Source organism: Mesitornis unicolor, unplaced genomic scaffold (assembly GCF_000695765.1).
Source record: "Mesitornis unicolor isolate BGI_N332 unplaced genomic scaffold, ASM69576v1 scaffold5565, whole genome shotgun sequence".
Lineage (NCBI taxonomy): Eukaryota > Metazoa > Chordata > Aves > Mesitornithiformes > Mesitornithidae > Mesitornis > Mesitornis unicolor.
The window spans coordinates 201-15,868 of record NW_010187376.1 but is presented as its reverse complement, the minus strand read 5'-3'; the positions used below and the strand labels follow the sequence as shown (position 1 = coordinate 15,868).

Sequence of the window (15,668 nt, the reverse complement as noted above, 5' to 3'; positions counted from 1 at the left end):
CCTTCCAACTCCTCATGTTCTGTGATACATTGCATTCCAGTAGCAGAAGCCTCAGAATTACTGTTTTATTAATTACTGGGAATTACGCCGAGCTGCAGCGTGCCACGTGGCAGGGGCGTGCCTGATATCAGTCGAATGAGCCAGGCTTAGTGCTAAGAAATATTTATTTTTTAAAAAACATGAAGACATCGTAGATGACGCCCGTCACAGCAAATGATCGTGAATCACATTTGTTCTTGAGCAATAAATTATGACGTGCCCCTGATCTTCACTCCAGCGTGGGCGAGAGGAGCCTGCGAGTGCCGGGACACAACAGGGAACTGACGGGCTGGGAAACTCTGTTAGTGCCCAGGAACAGCCGAAACGCGAGGTATAAATATCACTTCATGGTCACGGAGGTGTAAGTAAAGTAAATGCTGAGGTCCAACGTACAGGTTGCTTTTTTATATTTTCAGATATCTCATCCCATTTGTTTTGCAATGTGTGTTACCAAGCATGAAGCAAGGTTTGAAAGTTTAAGGAAACTGCGTTAGGATCAATTTAACTTGGTTAATCAGGAAAGACAGATGATCGTGAATCGGTATGGTACAATATTTGGTCTCTGAATTTCTTTGTTAAAAAACCATGAGTTTCACAGTATCAAAAGTGCTTATCTAAAAGAAATGTAGTGTAACACCAGGGATCAAACTCGTTGCATTTTTGACTATGAATAATTTAGTGGGTGTAAACCAGGTTACTGCAGCATTTTAAGAAATGGAACAGTGCTCAGTTTACATAATTTCTTTTCGTAACAATAAATATAAATAAATTTACAAATAGTAACACTGCCTAGCACAGGAATAGACAGAAGCACAATACACGAGACTATAAACAAATCTAGTATTTTTTTTAAAAATCCTAAAAATAGGCATAACTCCTACGATCTTCTAGCCAGTGATCAGTTTCATCATTCAGTAGTAGCACTTCCTTCACGGGGTAAGGACTTTGTTTTTCAACCTAGATACAGCAGTTGTCTGCTATGGGTTGGAGCTTTCCTTCTCAGTACTTTTTGCTCCATTTTTCCTACCTCATCACAATAAATTAACAACAGTTCAGTCAGAAAAGTGTTAGTGGTGCAAGCGCCTCCAGAAACCGCCTGGGGTCTTTGTTCAGTGGCAACAGTTATTTGGCAAATGAAGAAATGGGTGATTTTTGAACTCCAGCTTGGTGCTGCGCAGCCCCTTGACTTGTGTTGCCTTCTGAGTAGGTGGTGACCAAACAGCGTCCGCAGGTAAGTCCCGGTCACGGCGTCGATGAAACTTGTTTACCTTAACCCGAGTATTTTTTAGCTCAGTTATGTTCTAGTGAAAGCTGCTGCTGAGTGATGCCTTCCAGGTCCTTTTTATGAGCTCACCAGTCCTGCAACACGAGTGTCCGTGCCCCTTCCCCACTCCTGCCGTGGGTGAACGTGGTCCTATTAATTTATTGTGGCATCACATGCTGCGTCCCAGTAACCAGCCAGCGCCTCCCGAGTGTCTGCAGGAGGAGCTCTTTTATTGCTTTCAGGTCGGATTTTGGGAGTTGGAGGTCTATGAGCGGTGCAAAACTCAGAGCAGAGCGATGGGTTTGTTGCCCGGGGGGTTCATGTACTGAGCCGCCGCCACGTTGTCCAGCGTGGTGTAGGTGGTGTAGAGGCCGGTGACCTGCAGGTCGGAGAAGGAGTGGTCGCTGCCGCTGGACATGGGCGTGAGGCCGGGGGTGCCCAGGTCACAGTCTGAGAGGTGGAGCGGGGAGTTGTTGAATGCACCCAGGGTGTCAAGGCTGAAGCTGTCGTCTTTCATTTCCTCCCATATGTTACCTTTAAAAGATTAAAATCTGGTTATGGCAACACATCCAACCTCCCAGCACCGTGTGTGTGGGGTTAGTCCATACCTAAAGGGCTTCACCCGCTGTTCAGGAGCGGTGCTGTTTGCAGCTGTGCTGTTGGCAGTGCAAAGGCAGCTGAGTGTCTGTACCCCCAGATTCCTTGGTTCCAACAATGGTCCAGACCTTTCCAGGCAGCATCTACCTACCCTGTGCTAACCAGGAACCCAGGGACCACACTCTGCATCACCATTAGCCATTTTAATTTTACAGAAGGAGAAACCGAGGCACGAGTAGAGCTGTGGCCTCCCATGGGATGTGGTGTCCTGGACCCTGCTGGTCTCTGTCTACATCCACTGCAGTGCTTGCGCTTAAACCATGGAGGCAGTTTGCAGGGCAGAAACGCACTGAGGAAGGCCAGGACCCAGCACAAATTTTTAGCTCAGCTCCATCCCACCCCAGAGCATCCTGCTGAGGACCCTGGTTGTATGTTCGGTGACTCCATCACCACAAAATCTGTGCCCTCCCCTGCCCCAGTTTCCTTCTGCCGTACCTTGCAATGCAAAATCCATAATGCTTGGGTCAAGAGCATCCACCTCGGTGCTCATGTCTGCCGTCACGTTCAGGAAGTCGGGAGGCGCGCGTCCCACAGGGTGGTGGGGCAGAGGGCTGTGGCTCACGTCCGGCACAGCGTGGAGAGGAGGCGTTTGTGCGGGTGCTGGTGAGTCCGGGGTGATGCGAGCCTGCGTCTGGATCTGGTGGTGGAGAGGCATGGACTGCAGCGAGAGCGTCATGATAGGCTGTGGCTGCAGCTGGGAGATGGAGATTCGGCCTTGGGATGCTGTCATGTGGTTCAGGGCAGCGACCTCGGGCTCTGCCTGCTTGCTGGGCCGCCGGCAGTTCTCCGGTCTGTCAGTGATCAGCTTGTCCAGCTCCTCTGCGTGAACGATACCCATTCCCAAGGAAGAAAAGAGAAAGTTTAACCTGTTTGTCCACACAGGGCCCTGCCAAAGTGTTTCCAGAGTGAGCAGAGCCACATGCTTGTGCCAGAAAACTGAACAGGCGGTGTCTGTCACCATACAAGATGCAGGCTGTGATTGCAGAGAGCAAAGAAATGCTGTATGCTTCTCTACCTTTAGCCCTTACACTGGTCAACTGCCACAATAACCCCTAACTGAGGTAAAGAGATGAACATGAGACCTACACAGAGCAGCCCAGCCACCACTGATGGCAGCTGGCCCACAGCCCCAGAACCAAGCACCCTCTGAGGGTCTCCTGCTCATAGGGATACTCTGAATTCTGCTTGTATTTCAAATAAGATTTGTACGAGAGACTCCTGACAGTTTCAATGGCACTTTTGTTTCTAAGCAGAAGAGAACATAGTTTACCACTGATTGTCCGTTACAGATTTTGCAGCAAAAAAACCTTAAATTGATTCTGGCAATATTGAGCTCCTAAAAGTTTCAAAACCACGTGTCTTTAAAAATAAGGAAGGAGAGTTTTGCAGTGTAAGTAAAAAGACTCCATTTAGCCAACACTATAAATGCTAACACTGGAGGCAGCATAACTCCTCCGAAGGCCTTGGATGTGCTGGATAGATTAGCACGGGGGAAAAGACCATGCATTTTGAAGCTGAGACCAATGTGCACTGAGGGTCTCCAGAAAGAGCTGTCAGTTCAGTTACCTCTTCATGCCGCAGTGAACCCCCTGTTGCACACCCTCGGGGCAGCAGCAGTGACTTGGTGCAGGGCAGAGCACAGAGGAGGAGGCCGTTGCAAGGCGTGAGAGCTCTGCTCTCTTACATAAAACTTATTCCTTAAAATCCCTGCATTTGTGGCCAAATCATCATTTTCTCCCTTGCCTCACATACCAAAAATGTAACATAAGCCCTACCTGGGTTAGCCATGCTCCTGTGGATAGCAGCTAAGTCCTTCCTCTTCCACTTCTGCATCTCCTCTTCCATCTTGTCGATCTTGGCAGGGTTGAGAGCCCACAGGCACCCTTTGCGAGAGGTCCCGCTCATCTTGTTCTCCACCTTCTCGAAACACTTATTCAGGGACAGGTTGTGGCGCACGGAGTTCTTCCAGCCGTCGGGGGCTGTCTGAAAGATGCAGGGGGACATTAGGGAAATAAGCCATGAGCAAAGTGCTTGTGATGTTCTGCTTCCCTCTTTCAGATGTCTGCGTACCTTGAAGTAGAGAAAGTGCTCCTTCATGAAGCTGTAGATCTCGCTCACGGGGAGGCTGCCCGTTTTGCTGTTCTTCAGCGCCATTGCAATCAAGCAACTAGAGGGCAGAGAAATACAGAAAATGAGAACAAATTGCGTATACTCAGCCATTGAATATATTCTTCTTGTCTGGCAACCTCGGAGCCATCTCCTAAGGCACAAACAGCTGGCTGATGATGGGATGAGTGCTCAGAAGTCACCCTGAGATCTTGCAGATTTTAATCCTCTCCGCCTTTACTCCACCTTTATGCTGATGTCCAGGAATGAGTTTGCTTGTTCATACCTGCTGCCCCACAGAGGCAGCTTCCACAGCCTCTTGGGGGAGGATTTTTGGTCCCTCCAAAAGGAATTGGACACTCTCATGCTCCCAGACCTACAGTGTGTAGGCAATGCACTGTTCTGCTCTCCACTCACCTGTACGAATAGATCGGCTTGGGGTAGTGCTTTGGATGCAGTTCTTGGGCAGAGTGAGGAGCCAGGCGTGGCTGAGAGTAGTGTGGCTGCGTCCCGTAGGATGTGTTGTAGATTGCTGCTGGGTTACACTGTGTGCACAGGGAAAAGAAGGAAAATACTGGATGCAAAATGTCTGTAGACACGTAGGTTTAGTGATATTTTATTGTTTTTCTTTTCAAAGAGTTCTAGATGTGATCTTGGCAGGTAATTCAAGACACAGACCACAAGCAAGGTACCTGTTGTGTGTTCTGTGCTAGGGCAAACACCTGCTGTGAATGAGGAGGAGGAGGAGGAAAGAGTTGTTGCTGTGTCTGTAAACCAGGGGAGGGCTGCCCACCTACAGCGTACTGACTCATCTGCTGAGATAAAGACAACAGAGGGGTCAGTCTTGAAATTACCGACATCTTTTCCTAAGAAGTGTTGCAAGAATGAGCCGTCGAGGCCTGCTCTTACGTTTGCTCCGTGTGTTGAAATGGAGTTCAGGCCCAGGATTCCCTGTGGGAGGGTGGCCTGGACGTGAATCATTGCTCCGGGTGCTCCTGCCGAGTGCATGTTGCTTGCCACAGGACCTGTTTTGGGGAAAGCAAAGGCAGTGAATGTTCACATGAAAGTACCCTTCAGAAGAGAGCTGTTTATTTTTAATAGAGGCGGTTGAACACGGCTGAGCTCTGGAGTGGATAATCACACCTCTCCGTGGCTTTCCAGCCCAAAAGAACCCAGAGCGCTTCACAAATTGCAAAGATGACACCAGCTGCTTCCAAAACTTGCTATGCAGGGAATGAAAGCTGACAGCTGTTTAACAGTCCGTAGCGGTGGTACAGACACGGTATCTTACAAAAGGAAAAAACCCTTATCCAGCACTATCTGTACTCCAGCAGGATTTCAGCTCTAAAGCCAGTGAGATCACACACTGAGCTCTCGCAGCTGAAAGCCCTGGGGAGCAAGTGTGTGTGCCTAAAGGATGTTCACACATGCTGAAAGCCTGTATGGAGCAAACAGGTATGGGGTAAATCAGACACTCTTCATTTTATCAATGTTGAAACAAACTAGAAAGGCTAATTTCCTAATTTCAAAGCTGTTGAAAACCTCTGAAATGCGAGTCTTAAATACTGTGACCCAAGTTCACAACAAGGCACCAGCAACTGCAGTGAACAGAAAAGCAAGTCAGATCCTAAGATTTCTGCTGTGACTGCCAGGGCTCTCTGCCTCTTGCTGTGAAGGAAATCTATCAGCAACAGCCTCATCAGAAGACAACAGGCTCCTGGTCTTCTGAGGGGGAGCGAGATGTAATGCACTTAAAAGGGACCTACTAATGGGTAAGTTAACCTGGGTTGTGGGGAAAGAGAAGAGGCAGAAGGCTGTCTGGTTTAAAGAGAGGTTATTGAGTGTCCTAACAGTTTACCTGTCTGTTGTAGCATTGCATTCTGGGCACCCAGGCTAAAATCCATCCTTCCACTGGCCATCTGCTGTAACCGAGGAACATCCACAGATGTCAGCCACGACAAGGACTGTAAGTCACTGGGGAGGTCATCTTCGCCCAGCTGGGAGGGGTCGGAAGCTAAGAGCCTGCAAAACAGCGTGAAAGGTTAGGGGAGAGCAGGGATGCTGCTGTACCAGCCCTGGGGAGAGGGGAGGTGATGGGGATGCCACAGCTCACACAGGTCTGGGGAAAATGTGTCAGGCTTGCAGACTTCAGGTGGGACCTTTGCTTTCCCAGCTGGCGTGTTCCTTCGTACCATTAGAAACATTTTGGTTAAGAAAACCCCTTGTGCAGCATTTGTAGGGTATGTGTAAGAACCCAGAAATGAAACTGCCTAGAAATAGACCCAAAGCTGACTCGGTTTTTTTTCACATTTGGCAGAAATTTGCACTGGTTTGGCCTTGAAAAAACCTGTCAGGACTTTTAAACAGATGATTTTGTATTAACCTTGAAATGTGTTCCTTCGTACCATTAGAAACATTTTGGTTAAGAAAACCCCTTGTGCAGCATTTGTAGGGTATGTGTAAGAACCCAGAAATGAAACTGCCTAGAAACAAACCCAGAGCTGACTCGGTTTTTTTCACATTTGGCAGAAATTTACACTGGTTTGGCCTTGAAAAATCCTGCCAGGACTTTTAAACAGATGATTTTGTATTAACCTTGAAATGTAGTGACCAGACAGTCCTGGAAGGAGTTTCTGTGACAGCTCAAGGACCTGTGGTGCTGCTGGCTTGATCAGCCAGGGAGGGCTTTGCCCAGCCACTGCATCCCATCAGCAGAGATGGATCAGCAGAGCTGCTTCTTACACAGAACTTCACAGAACGAACTGGAGGTCTCTTCCGTTCAGATACACCAAGTTATCGATGTTTAACAAGGAGCCACAAAGGACGTGAAACAACCCCTTAGGCAGTTTTTGACATATTAAATGATCAGAATAAAAAGCAGTGACTGAAGGCACAATAACACCCAGCTGACAAAACTGAGGCACAACGATGACAGGCTGCTTTTGGTTTAAAGCTCCATTTTTGATGCATTCTGCATGCTCCATCCCACCCGTTTCATTCTGCTTCTGATAGAGTGCGTGGTACAAAACTGAAATACATTTACAGTACTCAAAATGTCCTGTGTGGTCAAAACTGCAGTTAAAGTCAATGAAAGAACTATTGCAAGTGCTAAACTGCTTCTGTTGAAGAGTAGCACAGAACCATGGCTATCTCGAGGAGTAAAGCAGTAATTAGAACACGTCAGGAAGTTATCACTGGACACTCAGGGTAAATCCAAAGGGGTTCAGGCCCAGGAAAGCATCTTTCTCATTCAGAAGGACATAGCTTAGTTGGATGTAGTTGATTTTGCTTACAAAACAAAGGCTTTAAAGAGCTCTCTCACAGATATGTTAAAGCCAGCTGCATGGTGCTAATGCGTGTTCGTTGCCAAATGACGATGCAGAAGCCTTAAATAAATCTGGTCCCTTGCTGAAGCACCTTTTATGTTTTACAGGATTCTAAATCAGCTTAAAAGAACAAGGCAGAAGTCTAGTGCCTGGCTGCCCGGGAGCTTTCAGCTCCTCTATTCATGATCTCCAGAAACACGTATCAAAGCTCTCTAAACTATTATCTGAGAGATCTTTAAAGCAGAATGTCATTTATTTGTTTGTAAAAAGATTTTGAAAAGAAGAAAAGGGGAAAAAAAACAACAAAACCCCAACACCTGACCAGGAGCCAAAAGCTCAAATCCTGGCCGAAAAAAATAAATCTTCAAACCTTTCTCCCAGCCTACCCTGTTTTCTTTCTCCTACTGTAGTTATAGAGCAATAATTAGCATTGCCATGGTTACCGCTGTTCAGTTATTTTGTGAGGCCTGGGACTTAAATCCATAAAAAGACGATCAGGTGACGGCTCTCCTGGCCCGGAGATTGGCTGGATTGGAAGTAAACAGCAGCATTAAACGATTCGAAAACTGGGCAGGCTCATGTCGTTTGCAACAGTTGGGCCCATTCATGGGAAGCCTATAACTCATTGTGCGGCCAACGAATGCTGCCCGGTGGCACGTGGCCTCGATTGTTTTTTGGGATTCTTGCTTAATTGTTTCCAGCCCCCACCCTCCTCCTCCTTTTTACAAACTTCACATTAATCTGGCTGAATGACAGCCGACACATAACACACATCCAGATGCCATCTGGCACCCCGGGCCCTGCCAGTCCTCCCAGACAAGTCAGCCCCTTCAACAAATAACGGGGTCAGCTGGGCGGCGAGGGTCAGCACCCACCGCACACGCCTCCTGTCAGGCCATGAATCCGCCACATGCCCTCCTGCTCCTCCGCGCGGGACGAGCATCCCCGCACCGGGGGGCTGCGGGAGTCGTGGCGGTGCTCGGCTGCCTTCCCTGCCATGGTGTTTTGGGAAATAAAGGCCTCTGGTTCGCGCTCACCCTGGGTGCACCCGTCCCGGTGCTCCGTTGGATGCCATCAGAAGCTGGACCCACAGCTCCATCGCACAACGTGCCCCTCTCAGCATCCTCGTGATGCCAACTCTCACCCTAACACTGGGTCCAAACCGGGGCAAGGAAGGTGGCTGAACTTTTCAGTTGGTAGAGCAGTCGTTAAACTCCATTTTAAACAGATACAAAGATGCAATAACACAGAATAACTCGACAAAGTGTGTGATCTTTATCTTTTTCCAAGACAAAGATGTTACCGTTTCTTCCCTATCCTAGCATGGCTGTTTGAATTCAACTATATAGTTCTTTTAAAATCACCTCTGGCTGTGTGCTTACACATTTATTTAATGGATTTGTTAGGTGCCAGAATAACTATTCATTAATAATGGGGGGGGGAAGTATACTCACTCAGAAGACACTATTTCACATTTAAGGATTATTCTTCAGGTAGTCTTCAAAACCAATATTGAAATTTCATGTCTTAAAGAAGGTGAAACTGCTTCAAGTATGCCCAAGGCTGTCTGACTGAGGTGTTTTAAATGCCCAGATATATTCTGTAGCATAAAACCAGCTTATCTCCCAGTGCACAGGCTCGATGTGTGTCCTGCTTTTAGTGAAAATATGCTAATCTAACTGCTGCTGGAAAGATAACACCTAACATTTTAATCTCATAGGGTTCAATCTTCCTGACCTGAAAAATTGCCTCTGCCAAGCCTACTACAAATACGTAAGTACCTGCTGTGATATTGTGTGTATTTCGATTCTGCTCTCCTCCCTCGCCCTTTTGGTCTCACACTTGAGGGTAAACTTGAGGAGTCAGAGACCCTGTCTTTGGATGGGTGTTCACAGCCCCTGGCACAATGGGGCACTGTAGTAAACACAGCCATTTCCTTTCAAGGCATGTAAATGAGATAAATAGTGATACGCTGTAATTAATGCACGCTACCGAAAACGTCCCAGCTGCACATTCCCCAGGGCTGTCTGGTACGCACACTGAAACCCTGCAACGGAAAGGTTACAGTCACACCAAATGTGTTGCAAACACGCTATTATTTTTAAAGGTGTGGTGAAATGATGCAACTCCCTTTTTACCCCTCTCCTTTCAACTCCCTGCAGGAAAACACCCTTCTGTTTCTGTGCGTTTCTGCCCTAGGAAGGCATTGGTATAAATAAGAATCCACGTGATGCTGAGGATTTCAGCCCCAGGTATCAGAGGATGCTGACCTCCTGTGTAAAGCACCCTGAGAGCTGTGTTAGGTGGCACAGAAATGCTCTGTCTTTGCTATCTGCTCCATCACGCACTGCCCCATGTATCTGCTCTGGAGTCTGTCCCTGAAAGACACAAAACGTTCAATTCCTGTTGTAGGGCGAATCTGCTGCTCCAGGTTCTCTCAGAGGGATCAGTGCGTGGTGGCAACTCATCAACACCTCTGTTCTAAACAAAGTCAGAACGAAACATTGCGGTTGTATTTGGAATATTCACCTTCAACCGTAGATTTAAGGTGTCTCTTACTCAATGGACAATTTTTATTACTCTCTCCAGCACTGATATCTGAGCTTTTAGCCCATGCTGAAGTAATACAACTGTTCAACAAGTAGGAGCAATCAGGGGTGACAGATTCTTAATGAGCTGTTTGCAACGGTTTATCCAGGGTGAGCTGGATAAGGAAGAGTCCTAAGAAAACCTCTTACAGAAGCAGTGATGAGAAACTCTTTTCTTTTGTCTGGGATTACATCACGTCCTCAGAACAAGCCTGGTGGTTTCCCATATGTAAAACAACATGAAGGAAATATTTATGTTTTGTGAATCTCCAGCTGTCTCCATGACGAGAAGTATTCTCTGTTCTATTGAAGGACCCAACCTGACCGTCTCCTTTTGCTCCTCGCTCCGTCTGCTCCTTCCCTCTCTGCACCTCTCTCCCTGCCTTCCTTCCTTGCAGGTGCTTTGCCCTGCACAGGTTCTGTTTCCCTGCACTCACACACACCTGCCCCTGCCCTGCTCGACCCAGCTCCTCTCCTGTGATTCCTCTTTGCCTCTCGAAGGCTGACCACCCATCCAGTCCCAAACCACCAGCCCGACTTTCTTCAAGTTCCTTGAGTCATTTCTGGCCTTGCTGGAAATAAGAACAGAAATTAGGCAGCTTTCCAGGGACAGCTGTAAAGTCCCTCCTCAGTGACAGCTCAAGAAACTCTGGATTATAGGAACCAAAACTAGGTGGCGGAAGGCAAATAACGTGACTACCCTGGCAGGTGTTGCTGTTCTCCTTTTCATACATCATGGTTCAGAAGAAAAGATGATTCTCCAAAACCTGCTGCCAAGGTCCCTAGCACTAGCAGAACAGGCTATGGAGGTGGTCCTGGAGACTTATACATTTCAGCTCCAAGTTTCACAACCCCTCATTACATCCTTTTGGTATGGGACAAAGGGAAACTGAAGTACAAGTCACCTGCATGGTTTGCTTAAGCCCAAGAGGAAGTTAGCAGCAGTGTCAGCACCAAACTCTCCACTTACCCACATCACCTTCCCTGGGTTTGGATTTGCCCAATGCAGCCAGTACCTGACTTTGCAATCTGTTTGGTTAAAACAATTTAAAAAACCAACAACAAACCAAAACCCTGTTACTGTAACTGTGACTAGTGTCTAAATAAGCTTCTCCTCGATGCAAAAATGCATTGAAGTATCAGACACTGCAGGAATGTTTTCTATTAAAACCAGGAGCGTTGTCTACCTGGGAACCTATTTTTGCCTTTAACACTGCTTCGGCTGCTGTTTATTAGCACTGAACTGATCTGCTTGGGATCTTGTGTACTTATCTAGTCCAGTGCAGAGGGAATATAAAACGTACTACCCCTTGTTTTGTCCTGTTGTAGGAACCTGTCTCAATCGCATCTCTTGCTGCTGTGAGCATGGAGCAATTCTGCTTTCTGCATGCATGAGATTTTTAAAATGGGTAATATAAGAGTGGTATGCCATGAGCAGCTGAGATCTCACAGAAATGCTGAAAATCTCCACATTCCTTTTTCGCCTCCTTGTTTTGAACTGGAGACCAAGCACCATTTACGAAGGAAGGTGTGAACCCAGTTCTGCTTTCACTGAGAAGCCTGCAAGATATCACCTGGGTACAAACCTGGGTCCTTCCCATCTCTGCCTGTAACTGCAGGACAATTTAAGAAGCAAGGGCCACAATTTTTTATTAATACAGATTAGCCCATTTCAGGAACTGCATAGGAAACAGTTGAGCTAATCCACTTAAATCAATCCACAGTGGCCCGAGTTTGACTGATTCCTAGGAGGTTTCTCACATTTTTTTGAAAGAATGAAGCAACCGCAGTGATGAAATTCCCCCGACACGTCGGGTCATTATCTCACTCCCTGTCAGACACACACGGTGTCAGGGCAATGGACACTGACATTTTCCTCAGGAACAATTATGCTTCCGTTAGTTATGCGTTTGCAACCTTTTGTCTGCAGAAGTTTCCTTCGTGCAAGCTCCCAGACTCCGTCCATCCCCAGTGGGGACAGTCTGGGGTCCTGAGCTGGAGCTTGCTCTCCAGAAACCAAAGTGCAAAACCAGGTATGAGAGCACCACTTAGGAGAGCTAAAATGTGCTGTGAGTCATGAAGAGAAAGACTTCCCACCTTTCTCACCACCGTAACGCAGTCACATCAGGAATATGGAATACGGCAGTCGCGTGTTTATGTCTCTATGCTTCTTAATATGATTTTATGCTAACTATGCTAGCATAAAGTAATTATTACAACAAGAAGGCTGTCTAATGAGCTAATGAATATAGACCATTTTTTAAGAACCAAAGGGACAATTAAAATGGGGTGAAGGAGGATATAGTCTACCAATATGTTGAAGGGTTAATGACTGAGTAACAACTTCTGATCAAAAAGATGCCTGTTTAAAATGGAATTCCTCTTTAACATGGATAGAAAATCCATTATGAGGCCTTCAAAATACTACATAAGTCTTTCACCAACTGGAAATACATAGTAATACAAAAAAATGCCAACATGGTCATTACACAGCAGTGAGCTGCAAAACACGAAGTCTACTTATCTTGTTGATCCAAGGTTAGCTTTACTTCTTAAGTAATGTCATTTCTTCAGATAAAATTATACATTTTAGTTATTTATTTCAAAATATAGATGCCACGCTGTTATTTAGAGTGGTGGTTTGAGTCCTTAAATTTTCACGTATGCCAAACAATCCATAGTGCTTTACTCTTTGTCTCCCTCCTAATGGCCTGGTTTTCATGCCATGGTTTATTATATGATATCCAATAAACCACACCTAACTGTACCTAGTGTGGGAATGGGATAGCCCCTGAGAAAAACAAGCATGCTGCTGTGTTTGAAAAGCAGGAAGTTGAACTGGGACAATATTGAGCCTTCAGATATTGCTTGAAGACCACAGCTGAAGAACCTGGTTTCTCAGAGACCAGCTCCAGGCTCACTGAAGACCCTGAGAGCTCTCCACTAATTAAGTAGCCTTAGAGTGGGCTCGTATAATTTACATAGCTTTGTGCTGAAATAACCGCAAGCACACCACGGTGTGGTAAACTTGTAGCCTGCCTATTGCTTTGATTTAAATGTCAAAATATTGACACTAAAATATAATGTTAGATTATTAATTATAATTAACAAGAATAAAGTGTCACGGGTTAAAAAATCCCAGGGTGTTACAATTCTCTACATTTACTCCCTGAAATGCAAAATGAAATCATTAGAAATATTTGTCTCGACTACAACTGTGAAAATATTGAAGTATTTTCTCTGGGGGACTTAGAGGCATCCTCTAATATGAAGTATTGCTTTGCATTGGTAGCAGTGACAGCACAAAAAAATACAGATGTTGGAGATGTGATGGCCCTTAATAATTCCTGAACAGCTTGGTGGTTTATATCCCACAGCTGCATTGGTGGAGGAGATATTTGTCCAAAATCATTTTACTACGGTGCAAACAGTCCCTGGACTTTGCAGAGCAGTCTAATCCTCATCACCACTCTATGTGCTACATCGAATTTACTGTAGGCACTTTAGATCCGCAGAATTCACAGATCTGCTGAAATCAGGGATTTTTTTTCTTCCTCGACCACTAAAAAAACCCCCAGATTTAAAATCCCATGGTTTCAAAATGTAAGAATGAAAACTTATCGGTATTTGCCGGTTTGATCCCCTGCTCGCACGCCCGCGCGCTCCCTCCCTTTCCAGTGTTTCCACTGGCAGGAAAGCCCGGTCTCCTCCAAGCCCAACTGCCCCATTGAGAGAGTCCAAGAGAGACAGAGGAGTATTCTCAGCGCAGCCCCAGCTCCCACTCACTAATTGGAGGCCATTCCCCATTTTGTGGAGCCTTGATGCTCCCCCATGGAGAACTCGGGACTGTGGGTTCCAGTCTTGGACTGTGGTGACAGCAGGAGAGTAAACAGAGCTGATAGAATTTGACAGGTCTATTCTTTGCTTAAAATCATTCAGTCTAAAAGATTTTCTTTTACATAATCCAAAGTGTTTTCTCATGAAGTAGGACAAATACTGCTCTGCATTTATGGTGCAGTTCAGATTTTATGCATTTTTATCAGAATTTGCCACTATTAAATGAGGTCAAATAATTCATTTTGAAGCTGCATTAGAGAAATCACAAGTGGGTTAAAAACTTTAGGGAACTGGGATCTTTGAGTTCAAAATGTTTAACAGAATTGAAAGCAGTTTTTAAAAGCAGCTGACTTCTGAATCAAAGAAGAAACTCTTACAGTTCCTTTACTGGCAATAAGAGAAATCCTCTCTTTCTCCCCCAAAAAGAGTGTTATTTCTGCAGCTATGTGTTAAAGAATAGTTCTCTCCATAAAAAGGGTCTTTGTTAAGGTGGTGCGTTCTTCAGGGCACTGAAGATACAGACTAAAATACAAGTACCCAGAAGTCTCTCTCATACGCACCCTTCATTAAACGCTGCATAATTTCTTTACAAATATTTACATAGCCAACAAAAACGCCTAGAGCAAACAGCGCTTTAATAAACAGCAAAACAGAGTTCCACAAACCTTTTTCCACAGTGGCGTCAGAGGGTATAACAAATCACTTGTTGAGCTGCAAGAGGCTGCAGTGCAGTGTCTGCATTTTGAATAGAGAGAGGCTGATAGAAGAATACCTGCGGCCGACCACTTTCACCCAGAGAAGTGGGTGAAAACACCCTGGGGCTGGGAGGATCCTCGCTCCTCATTTTCAAAGAGGAAAATGATTTATTTTTTTTGAACTGTGAGAACCGGATCGTGTTCTGCTGTTCTGTATTTCTTGGAACTTTGCGTCATGTGACGAGATGTAACCTAACGTAACCCAGTGCGCTGTAATTCCTGCAGGGTAATTCGTGTGTCCCGTCACTTCTAGCAACGCTTTTCAGCGATAAATGATAGTGGTATAGGTAAATTATCAAAGGCTGTTGACAAATCCAGGTTTGTTCCTACCAATATGAGAAGATCTTTGACAGAAATCAGGGCTTTGGAGTACTACCAAAGCACTTGTTTTAATTAAAAACTCTTCTAGTGCTTATTGCACTTGATTTAGTCCCTCCATGGCTGCTTCATAACAATGCAAAATGTGATCTGAAAAGGAACTTTTAATTAATATTATCATACAGTAGAGAGAGTTTACGAGAAGGTCAACCCAAGTGTATTTATCAAACAGAGTTTAGTATCAAAATAATTTAAACAGGAACGCTTCTAAATGAGTAACGCGTTGTAACTGATCACCAGCTTAGAAATACAATTTATAGTGGAGAGATAATGCAGTTTACTTAAAAAAAAAAAAAACAAGACAAAAATAAGATAGGATATGTTAACAATTTTTTTTTTTAGGAAATAATGAGCAAACAACATCAGTTAGGAAGCTGTGACAGTGCAGCGCGTCTTTTTGAAATGGATAAACGCCTCACCTGTACTCCTGTGAAGGGTGGTGGTTTTGCCCTGAATTCCTAAGGATTCCTGACATTATGGACGGGATATCGCTTTCTATCATCTCCTTGGCGAAAGAGAAGAGCAGAGAGCAGCGGGTCAGGCGGGGGCTGCTATCCAGCACTTCAGCAGCGGCAGCAGGCGACAAACCCCAACCCAACCGAAACCCAGGACCACAGGGAAGTAAAGCCCAGCTTACGTTACCTTCACCTGCAGGTGCACTGGTTTTATTTGAGCCGGGCAGCGGAGGAAAACGCTTTACAGGGCCAAAAATAAAGCT

At 45.6% G+C, this 15,668-nt stretch overlaps 1 protein-coding gene across 1 annotated transcript; it reads right to left on the bottom strand.

The window, feature by feature from the left end:
- Positions 1-1,512: 1,512 nt before the first annotated feature.
- On the bottom strand, positions 1,513-15,455 carry FOXN4 (forkhead box N4). The gene is made up of 9 exons (XM_010185415.1): positions 15,370-15,455; positions 5,925-6,088; positions 4,976-5,091; positions 4,759-4,878; positions 4,484-4,611; positions 4,031-4,127; positions 3,736-3,943; positions 2,396-2,779; positions 1,513-1,837 (listed from the first exon to the last, which is right to left on the bottom strand). The coding sequence occupies exons 1-9, from the start codon at positions 15,450-15,452 to the stop codon at positions 1,587-1,589; spliced, it is 1,551 nt and encodes a 516-aa protein (XP_010183717.1). The 5' UTR covers positions 15,453-15,455; the 3' UTR covers positions 1,513-1,586.
- Positions 15,456-15,668: the final 213 nt, after the last annotated feature.

Coding starts and splice junctions, on each gene's coding strand:
- FOXN4 (XM_010185415.1), bottom strand. CDS start 15,452: ATGATAGAAAGCGATATCCCGTCCATAATGTCAGGAATCCTTAGGAAT. Junction 5,092..5,924: donor TGCAATGCTACAACAGACAG/GTAAACTGTTAG, acceptor TCCCCAAAACAG/GTCCTGTGGCAAGCAACATG. Junction 1,838..2,395: donor TATGGATTTTGCATTGCAAG/GTACGGCAGAAG, acceptor AATCTTTTAAAG/GTAACATATGGGAGGAAATG.